The 10,947-nt window shown below is 51.8% G+C and overlaps 1 protein-coding gene across 1 annotated transcript in view; it reads right to left on the reverse strand.

The window, feature by feature from the left end:
* Window positions 1-1,234: 1,234 nt before the first annotated feature.
* TMEM178B (transmembrane protein 178B) overlaps window positions 1,235-10,947 on the reverse strand; it is a 329,105-nt gene continuing 319,392 nt past the window's right edge. The window contains exon 4 of the mRNA XM_011359475.2: window positions 1,235-1,520. Coding sequence (XP_011357777.1) covers window positions 1,270-1,520 — 251 coding nt within the window. The 3' untranslated portion in view covers window positions 1,235-1,269. The remainder of the gene's footprint in view (window positions 1,521-10,947) is intronic.

Consider the following 10,947-nt stretch of genomic DNA (forward strand, 5'->3'; position numbering starts at 1 on the left):
GGGCCGCGTTCCTCCTCCCTCCTGGACCGTGCTCCCCCTCTCCTCGCATGGCTTTTGTGCCCAGCTGTGTCTTGAACTTCCAAAATTAGAGGACCGAGCGCGGTGGCGTGCAGAACCACGGGATCCTCTGCCCCGTGGCCTCGTTCTTGGCTCTGCCCTCTGGGAATTTCAGCTGCACTAAAAATAACAGAAAAAAATGCAACACAAACGATCAAACCTCACACTCGGAAAACAGCCACCGCACGCACACACTCCGGGGATCAGAGGCTGCAGAACCGGCACCCGTGTGGGCCTGCCCCTCGTTACGCTTCCTGGGTCTCGGGGCCTCTGTGCTGGGCCATGAAACCACCACCAAGGAGAGAGAGACGACAGTCATACGCGGTATTTCCATTTTAAAACGGTGAGAGAGAGAGAGGAAACCAGCCGGAGTAGGTACACGCGCACACACGCACACATCACAGCGTCGCTCCAAGGCTCCAACCTGCCCGAGGAGCGCAGGCGGGGCTGGGCTGGGGGCAGGGTGGCCTCTTTTAACTGGGCGTAAGGCAGCTGGACGGTAAGACCGGGTTTTCTGAGCATCCGCCTCAGTGTCCTTTTATTGATGCGGATCTTGCCTCTCAGCATGTTGTTCTCTCCCGCTTCCCACCTGTCCCGCTGAAACTTTGTCCGAAAGTTTGGCAGCAAAGAGAAAACATCCTTCGCGGTTTCTCTTCCACTTCTCGTGTGTGGCTGGTGGGCCAGGAAGGAAAGCAGAACGGGCAGAGCAGCCGGAGGACAGGTTCTGCCAACGGCCTCGGAGACGTGGTGACGCTCTATGCACTCAGGGCTTCGCTTCTCGGTGATGTGATCGGGGTCGGGGTGGCGTCCTCTCCTCTTGGCCCAGTGGATGGCACATCCTTCCCTGTATCTGTGCCGCTCCAGGCCACTGGCACTGTCCCTTCCCAGGCCACCACCCCGTCCTCGCCAGTGACGGGAATCAGGATGCTATCGCGAGTGGTGATGTTCGTTCTGTCTTCAAGGAACCATGGAGCCAGGAGTCAGGGAGTGATGGAAGAGCCACGTGACGGGAACGGCGTCCCCAGCTCGGTGACGAGGCAGCTCAAAGTCCCACACGACGCGGTGCCCGAGCCCACTCCACTCCGCCTCGGCACTGGCATCGCCTCGACTGAGTTTTCTTTTATATATGTATATTATATATATATTTATATATATATATGTGTGTGTGTGCGTGTGTGTGCGTGTGTGTGTGTGTGTGTATGGGTTTGTTTTTTAGCACACTGTCCCATTCTCGGGTCTGGATTTAGGGCAGTTGGTCCTCGGGACAGGTTGGACAGAAGGGGCCAAGGTACAGAAGAACCCCGAGATGAGTGTGAGTCCCAGGCCCCCCCACGCACAGAACATGGACCATCCATAGCCATGGCTGATGTCATCGGGGAGTCCATACAGGTAGCGCGGGTAGCGTGACAGCTCGAAGTTGATTCCGGCCACACAGGTGCACAGTGAAATGATGCAGAAGGTTCCTGAAGGGCGGGCAAGGGAAGACACAGAGGGTGAGGGCAACGGAGAAGGAAAGGGAAGAGGAGAGGGAGAGAGAAAGAGAGAGGTCAGGTTTATTACGGTTTCAATGTTCTCGAGTGAGAAGAAAAGATCCGAGTGAGGGCAACCTGCTAGCGAGACCGGTGTCTGGAAACGTTCACGGAGAGGGGGGCGGTATCAAGGGATCGGGCTTCCTCGCCCTCCAATAACTGCCCCATCTTGGACAAACTCGGGACGTCTCTCTTTGGGGAAATAGTGAATAAATATCATGGTAGAGCTCCATGTAGGGCGTACTGAGGCAAAGAGCATTCTCTTCATCTTTCTAAAGCATTTAAAAGTTCATTGTCTTTCTTTGGAGACACAGAAAATACCCCATTTGCTACTTCTTTAAAGAGGAAAAAAAAAGTCTTTATTCTCTCCTTTCCTATATATAATGTCTTATTACAATACTGGGTTTTCCTTTAATCCATTAGGAACCAACCGGCCATCCGAATCCTGGAGGTCCTTTCCCGTTTCTCACAGGGCAGCACTTCCCAAAGTGCTCTCCACGGCACCCTCCCCCCGGACATCGCTCCTTCCTCAAGTGGAAGCGGAATCAACCGCCTCTGGCAAAATCTGCATGCGACTCCCCTGCGGACATTCGTAATGCACAGTCTGCTTAAATTAACTCGTCTAACCTAGTCTGCTGAGGCACTTCTCAAACTTATTTAATGTTGGGATCACCTCTTAAATATGCCTCATATTAACCTCCAATGAGAAGGCTGTTGTTGTAGGAGACAGAATGTTCTAAAATGGTATAGAATTATAAACCTATTGCCAACCAACGGAGATATCTGGTGTACCCAAAATGAGTTCAAGAGCTTCTCGAAGGTTTGCTGTGCCTTCTGTTTCTTCTGCCACTGCTGACATGAGAGGAATGGCCTGAAGAAGTACACACAGTTTGGGAAGGCTGGGAAAGGGAGCAGCAGATTTTTTTAGGTGGTGAGAACAAGAGGACTTGCGCTACGTTAATATTTACGAGCTCCTGCTTCCTGATGGCCACGTTTCTGTAAGATCCAGCTTTATTTCTTCCAGACGTCAGGCCTGTGAGCTTTGGGTCATTTACGTGGCCACGGTGGCAGCAGTCATAACTGACATTCATAAAGTGTTGCGTGCTGGGAACTGTGCTGAGTGCTTAATAGAGACCGAACCTTTAATTCCCAAAACAAACCTATGAGGGAGGTCCTATTATTATCCCCACTGTAGCGAATGAGGAAATTGAGGCCCAGAGAGGTTAGGCCATCTGCCTAGGATCACACAGCTAGCAAGTGGCAGCCAGGGCTCCGACCTCAGGCAGGCTAGTCCTGGAGTTTGCAGTCTCATCCTCTGGGCCGTTTAAGGTTGGTGTCATGCAAGGCGAGTCCTTTCATGGGTCCCCCTGTTGTGCGCCTGGGTTCAAGGCGAATCCTGAGTCTGGGGGAGGGTGGTCTGGAGGCCTGGAGGACTCGTTAAAGCTGACTGCTGGGCTCCGCCGTTTCTGCTTCAGTTGGTCTTGGGTGGGGGGGGTGGGCTGAGAATCCATATTTTTAACAAGTTCTTGGGTGATCCAGGGACCACGCTTTGAAAGCTCTGGGTTAGGGAAATGGTTTCAGTGGACAAAGAGGAAACTTAATAGTCCAAAGTTCATGTTACAGAGGAAGAAATACAAATGGTCGATAAATGTGAAAAATGCTCAATTTTACCAACAACCAAAGAATTGAACACTAAAAGCATAGTAACAGAGACACGGATCCAGGTGTAGGAGGAAGTGCTGGGGAGCCAGAGGGGAGGAGGCAGCCTGTGGGGTGCGGCCACCAGCGAGCAAGGGCCTGGGTGTGTGAGCGCTAAAGAAAGCTAGCTTCCTGTTGACACTGGTTTCAAATAATTCGAATTTTAACAAACCAGAGCTGGCCTCCCTGTGCCTCCAGTGAGCCTGCAATGTCTGGTTTGGAAACCTGGGTACGCAATGATATCATTTACTAAAACTTAGATTTAGGACAGAAAGAGAGAGGGTATGTGTGTGTCTGCGTGTGCGTGCGTGTGCATGCGTGCTGCGTTCAGATTCGAGCTGCCCGTGGGATGCTAAGGCTCTTGGAACCACGGATCTTGAGCCTGGTAGAAAGTTCTGAGCTACAGATGTGATCTGAGCCACTGTCTTATAAATCGAAGCTCTGGATGGAACCAAGGTCATCCAAGGACTCTAATAGGATATCTTAAAAAATGGAGACATTTCTTCTCATCGAAAGGTGTGCTATATTCCTGGTTAAGACCAGTGATCTGTTCTGGGAGAGAAGGTCGCCCTCAAGGAAGTTCTGATCTTCCCAAGTTGCCAGTATCTGGAAAGGCTTGACATGCACTGTCTTAACGGGGCATTCCGCAGGCAGGGCGAACAGACACACAGGATGTGGCTGACAAACCAGGAGCAAGGAGATTAGGTCCGTGTGGACCTAATTACCAACTGGAAATGGCCTGATCTGTTGGTAACATACATCTTGTTGCTACGTTATGTTAATACAGTTAATTGGAGGAAACTTCTTGCCTTAACTTCCTGTCAGTTTCTTTTAAAATTTCTTTTGTCCGTTAGCATTTGTCAGTATTTCCAAAGATGGGGTAAACACTAGGTTCTCATTTAAGACGGCCTGCTAAGCGGGCCATCTATGCAACTTGCTAGGAAGTTCTCCGTCACGAAGCGGGAAGGGCTGGAACACGTTCTGTTAGTTTTCACACACGCTACTCCTTGCCGTCGTGAGCAAGGATTTCTATTTTTATGAACTTCTGCACTTACAGATTCCGATTTGAAAACGTGCATTAATAATTAGAAGTGAATACACGCAGGCACGTGGTAGATCATCAGTAAGTGGACTGAATGAATAATACGCTGTTATTGTTACTGAAACAGCAGATTCTGACAACTGAAATAATGATGCACTCTGACCAACACTGGGGGATAGAGGGGACAGTGGATGGGCGAGGACCCTGCCTGACCCAGTTTTCTGTCCAGTGATGAACCCAACTCTCAGACCTGTGGCCTGGTGACTAACTGGGGAGTGCGGAGTGCAGTGGCCTCCTCCCCACTCCCTGCCACCACCCCGCCTCACTGGGGTTCTCTGGGGAACTAACACCGATTTTAAATGCCTCTGCCAGAAAACATCTCTCAATTAAACGGCAGTAAATGTGACAGCACAAGGAACTGCAGCCTCCTTCCCTTCACCGAAAGAACAGTGGTCCTTTGGGCAAGTATGGAGTCCTCTCGCCTCTGGGGCCAGGTCTTTAGACTCTGCCATTTGATTTCTCATGAGCACTTACTGAGAGACCAGTGAGGATCCAAGAAAGGCAACGTAACGATGCATAGTCACGTCTTAATATGCACCCCGCCCCTCCGCCCTGGCTTGGGGTTTGGGCCTAATTCCAATTAGACTGCAAGACTAATCGCGGTCAGAGTGTATCAATTCAATAAGAAGAACGCTGCCCCAGCCCGGCCCTTCGGAGCGAGGCTCCGCCACGCGCTCCAACCTGGCTGTGAAAAGTGGCAGGTGTACCGCTACCCGGGGAAGTTAGGGACCGCAGTGGTGGGGTGCCAGGTCAAAGCGATGCCAGGTCAGTGTGGGGAGGCAGGCTAACCGCGCTGGGGTGCAAAGGGCACATCCCCGTGGCAGTGAGCTCATGGCTGGCAGAGGGGCCAGTCAGCACAGAGTTGTTGAACTTCCATGTTTGTGCCCAGCATTACGCTAGATGCGAGGGAGGATCAATGGAGAAGATGAGATCCCTGCTCTTAAGAATTTTTAATTAAATCTCATATAAAAAGATGAAAAAAAAAAAAAAGCTTCTTCTCTAGCTGGGGATATGAGACATACATAAATGAAAAGTTGAGGATGTGGTGAAAACAGCACCAGAGTGGCGATTAAGGGACCCAAGTTCAGTAGCAGCTCTGAGCCTTTGGTCCCTCGTCTGCAAAAGCAGGTGACTATAAGGTCCCTCCCACATCTACTAGTCTGTAGGAAAAGGAATTATACTGAGTAGTAAATGGTAAGAGTCAACTCTCTGATAGAGATAGTCGTGCTGGGTCTTGAAGGGTGAATGGAAATTCTGTAGGCGATAAGAGAGAAGGGGTCCTCGCCTGTTCTGGGTGAGCCTCAGTTGCCCCAGGTGCCTACGCCAGGGACGAGAAGGTGTGCCCACAGACCCCCACTGCACCTCTAACTTGGGAGATGCTCACAGCTGCGGTCCCGGTCAGGCCTCCACCACGTCTCACGTGAAGTACTGTAACGGACAATTGTCCAGCCTTCTCTTCTTGCCCCCCATATTGTAGCCAGTGATAGTTTAAAAATTTAATCAGATTATAATTCTCTTTCCCGCTTAAAATCCTCCAATAGCTTCCTCTCATACTCAGAATCAAACCCGAACTCCTTATCCTGCCGCTATGGCTTTACGAATGGACCCTGCCTCCCTACCTGACCTTACCTTGACCCCCGTTCTTACCTTGACCTCCGCAATGCCTACACTCTACACAGCGTTCTGTGTCTCAAACTAGCTAAGCCTGTACCCGCCCAGGGCCTTTGTATTTGCTGTTCTTGTGCCTGGAAGGGCCTCCTTCTAGCTCTTCTCGATCTCGATTCAAATGTCATCCTCACAGAGGAAGCCTCCCTGACTCCCTTCTGAGCGGTGCCTCCGAGTGGTTTCCAAACCATGTTCCACGGAGGTGTCTCAGGAGCCGCCGCTGGGGAAGGGCCTCCTAGCTCTCCTCTCTTGGGCCAGAATAGCCCTGCTTTGAGCTGTTTCCATGTGAAATGTCATCTGAAGAGAGGAGTCTAGTGATTTAAAGATTTTTGAGAAGCACTGGCCTTGTCCATTTGCAAGGGGACCTTGAGGTATGTCGTTATGGGAACTATGCTTTGGACAGCAAAGTCCGATGGCGTCCATTAGTTAGTTGCAAGTCTAAGCCTCTGGCAGAAAGGGCTAATCAATCTCAACCCTCATTCCCACTGGTTCTGGAAGGGGCGTCAGACTCCGGCTCAGCACAGCCCTCCAGGCGGCCGGCCCCAGCCTGTCAGCCACAGCTGGCTGGGGTGAGAAATGAGACAATTGTCTAATTGCCCTCTCTGTGCCAGGAGTCTCATTGACGTGGACTCAGGGCGCAGGAAGTCCAACCGGAGGAGCCGGCGCCACGCCATGTAGCTGTAGCTGGGAGCTTGTGCTCATGAGACCCTCTGGCATCGCAGGAACCCAGTGAGTGTCCCTATGTGCCAGCTCCACCCGTGAGAGGGACGTCACGGCCAGCGGGTACCACAAACTTTGTCCACATAAATTCCTTTCGATTGTTCAAACGTGGCACCTGCTTCCTTTGATGACCATCTGTTTCAGGAACCACATCCATGACATCGCCTTGTAAACTGTGGCCTCGCCCTGGTCACTCCTGTCTGCGTGTCCCGTCAGCAATAGTCTGGAAGAGGGCCGTGCGGCGTTCTGGGATGGCTGCTCATGCTGAGCCCCCTGCCCCTGCCCCTGCCCTCTGCCCTCCCGGCACAGCTGAGGCAGAGTGAGGGTGAGCGGCACGAAACAGGTTTCATGCCCGGACTGCCAACTCCTCGTTCCAACACCAAATACAGCCTCCTCACCCACCTCCATCGAGTTGCTGCCATCTCTAATTAATGTTTCGCTCGTCGCCAAATATTAGATTCCAGTTTTCCCCTAGCTTCAGCTTCCTGGCTTTCTGACAGCTTCCTCCTACTTGATTATCTCCACCCTCGGTTTCCAAGTTGCGCCTCCAACCAGGCTCGGTCCCACTTCTCTAGATGACCTTTGGTCCCCCGCAGGGGCTTCCCAGCCTCCTTTTGTCTTCTCGGGCTTGAAAGTCCCCCTCCCGCCCTTTCTGGCAATGTCACCCTCCCCTCTGCCTTGAACCACCGCTAGTACATGACAGATTCAGTGGATTATGTGATATCATACATCATGTAATTATGTGTCCCCAGTCCCCGGGGACACAGCGAGTTTAAGGTAGTCCCTGGCTACACATGGATTTCCAGTGCTTTCTCCATAAGCCCCAGTTCCCTTAAGTTTCTGACTCTTTTTCTCTTTCAAAGTCTTGCTTCCTGAGTAGGGTGACCAACCATCCCAGTTTGCCTGGGAGTTGGTGGGAGTGGCAGCTGTGTCCCCGGAATGTGAGACTTTTGGTCCTAAAACTGGCAAGTCCTGGGCTAAGTGGGACACATTGGTCACCCTTCCTCCAGGTTTCTTCACAGTCCTGCTCTCCATTCTGGCGCCGAATGGTGATACTGCAGTGACCACAGAAATTCATCCTCGCTTGTAAGTTAAAGAAAAGATCGTGCCTTAACCCAGGGGGAGCAAAGAAACGTGGGTCCTTGGGGTGTGTTGCTAATGTTAGGAAACTCCAGCTGGGCAGCTAAGTCCTTTGCAACCTTGAAATGTCACCAGGGAACACTCAATCAGCAACCCGACAACGGTCCTAACCTAGGACCACCTAAAAGGTTCATTACGAAGATAGTTTCAAGTGATACTCAGAGTTCTGGTGTTAACTCCCTGCTCGGCCCACGTCTGAGCCCTGACTGCAGGTGTGTGAGGCGGACGAGATGGGGCCTCCTGCGTTGGCTGCTGCTGTGTCAGCCTTCACAGGAAGGCGGGAGGGGAGAGGGTAGGACATGGGTCCGCTCCCTTCAGGGAGTGTCAGAGCAGCCATGGTGGTAATGCCACACCAGTGGACCCTGTGGAGACACAGCATCAAGCTTGAGGCCTCAGGCTAGGCTGCAGAAATGCTCTAACCCAAGATGCTGTCACCTAGGAAACAGAGGCCCTCGTGAAGCTTCTCACAGGGTTCCGGGGCAGTTACAGATTGTGTGCACGGGCATTTTCCCAAATAGCTGCTCCTTATGGGACCAAGTGATGCCCAAAACTTTGCTGGAGTATCGTTTCTGTAGCTTTCTAGGGCCGGAAATCCATCTGCGTGACATTTTTCGCTCTTGGAAACAAGGAACGCCGTCTGCGTGTCCCTAGTGCTCGCGTGCCACCTTGCTGCCACATGGCCTGAGAACCTCCGTTCTGACCCGAGCTCAGCAGGTTGCTGCAGAGCTGTCGCTGCAGGAGTGCCCTCCTGGATGGGCATGGCAGGGCTGTCCTCCCTAAACGCTCCCCCGCAGCCCCTCTCCCATCTTTAAAACAGGAAGCAAGCCATTCAGAGAACAGAGAAGGACCCCTTCTCCTCCAGCAGCGGCGTCGGCACCCTCGGAAGCCGATGGGTATAACCCCTTCCTTTGCTCACATTAAATGCCTTGGTAGCATTTAGCTCTTGAGAGCACTTTATGGCTTTGCTTAGACCTGCATGGAATACAAATGACTGTTGAATTGTACACCATTGCATCAGCAGCGGCCAATAGGCAGGTCACATGGGGCTTTACACCCAAGATGCCTTAGGGGTTCGCTGGGATGAGGCAGCGGGTGGTAACAGGCTCCAGAGAACACGCTGTAAGGGACGGGTCCTGAATTAGGACAGACTCATCCATCATTCTGCAAACTCTGCAAATGCTCCAGGCAGAGACACCGCGTGATTGTCAACACACCCCTGGGAGAAGCAGCATTTGTATTTCCGAGGCTGTGTGTACACGCTGCTAGGCTGTCCTAAGTTCAGACATCATTATGTCATAGTAATGTCACATCCCACCTCAAGCACCAAAAGGGACTGACTCATTTATACAGGTTGGCATCGGTTCTAAAGCAGACGCTTCCACATTCCTATCACAGAACTTATCCCCCGGTCTTTACATACCTACAGGGTGGCCACCAAATCTGGAAACAGGTGTCACGGACTGAATTTGTGTCCTTGCAAAATTTATGTTGAAGCCTGAACCCCAGTGCCTCAGAATGTGACCATATTTGGAGATAGGGCCATTAAAGAGGTGATTAAGTTAAAATGAGGCCATTATGGTGGGCCCTGATCCAACGTGGCTGGTGTCCTCACAAGAAGAGATTAGGACCAACAAAGAGACAGCGACAGCTGCACATACAGAGGGAGAATCACGTGAACGGGAAGGAAGAGGGCGGCCATCTGCAAGCCAGGGAGAGAGGCCTCCGAGGAGCCAACCCTGCTCACACCCGACCTTGGACTTCCAGCCGCCAGAACTGTGAGGAAGACATTCGTCTTGTTTAAGCCGCCCGGGCTGTGCTGTTTTGACTGGCAGACCTGGCCACCGAATCCAACAGGTGACCACGCAGTTAGTGGCCGATTAACACAGCACTTCGATACGTGATAAAATAAGACGACGTGTGCTTCCGGACTTTGTGACTCCGTAGCTGCAACGGGCCTGAAGCCGTAGCTGCGGGGCAACCTGTAGTTTTTTTCTCCATCCCTATGTTTACTTCCACTCCATACCAATCGACCCATTAATTCTCTTAGGTGCATATTTAGATTAGGTCACAAGGTCAGTGGCCTTGGTGGCTTCCATACCAAAGGTAGAGCCTTTCCGAACGTCTACTGGGTTGAGCGAACGGTAAAAGGCATTAAAGTCGGAGTGCTTTGTTGTTATGGGAGTTTACTAAGATCGAAGCACCGCTGTCCAGTCTCCTGGACCGGAGTCTGATGTGGCCAACCCCGCATCTGCACAGAGCCCCTGCAGCCACCTCTACAGTTGCCCTTCATGGGCCAATCCAAGTCCTGAGTCTCCCAAGAAGCCTTCACTGAGTGTCCATACTTTTTCTGGGTCCCTAAAACTTTTCTGGTCTGGAACAGGCCACCTGACCATTAATTAAAGGGACGCCCTTGTGTCTTCGCTCGTGTTCTCGTAGACTTTAACTCGCTCCAGCACTGGGATTTGTGTTACACACAGCCACAGCGCTGAGCATCAAATCCGGATCACTGGGAGGAATGCATTTCTAGGCTGTGGAGCTTTTAGGTGAAAATGTAGACTTTGAAACCCAGAGGGAAATGAAGTAGAGACTATGCCGAGTCCTCCCGTCTCCTGTCCCCCGTCCTCCTCCCAAACCGTGTAGTGGTCGCTGAGGTCAGTGTACGCAGGTGTGCCCACGCCTAAACACGCCCGCCTTGCGTTTCAACGGGACCCCTGGATTTCAGGAAGCTTTACTTTACAGAAGTTCGGCATCTGAATAATCCCCTCTCGGCAGGATTATTCTGAAGAGCGATAATAATAAATGTGAAAAGGCTTAGAGAAGTTAAAATTGTTTTCTATATGGAAGGTACGGCATTAAAAACGGAAAGCTTTAAGTGAAGGTGAAGAACTGTTCCGATGGGCGAGAAGAAACGTGGCTGTCGCTTTCGCCTCTGTGGCCCACTCCGCTCTGCCCGACCCCACCCCAGGGGAAATGCTACGCCCGGAAGCAAGCACTCTCAACAGAGACCAGACAGAATGCTCACTCGGGGCCCTTTGT

This window comes from Pteropus vampyrus, unplaced genomic scaffold (assembly GCF_000151845.1).
Source record: "Pteropus vampyrus isolate Shadow unplaced genomic scaffold, Pvam_2.0 Scaffold48, whole genome shotgun sequence".
NCBI classification, from domain to species: Eukaryota; Metazoa; Chordata; class Mammalia; order Chiroptera; family Pteropodidae; genus Pteropus; species Pteropus vampyrus.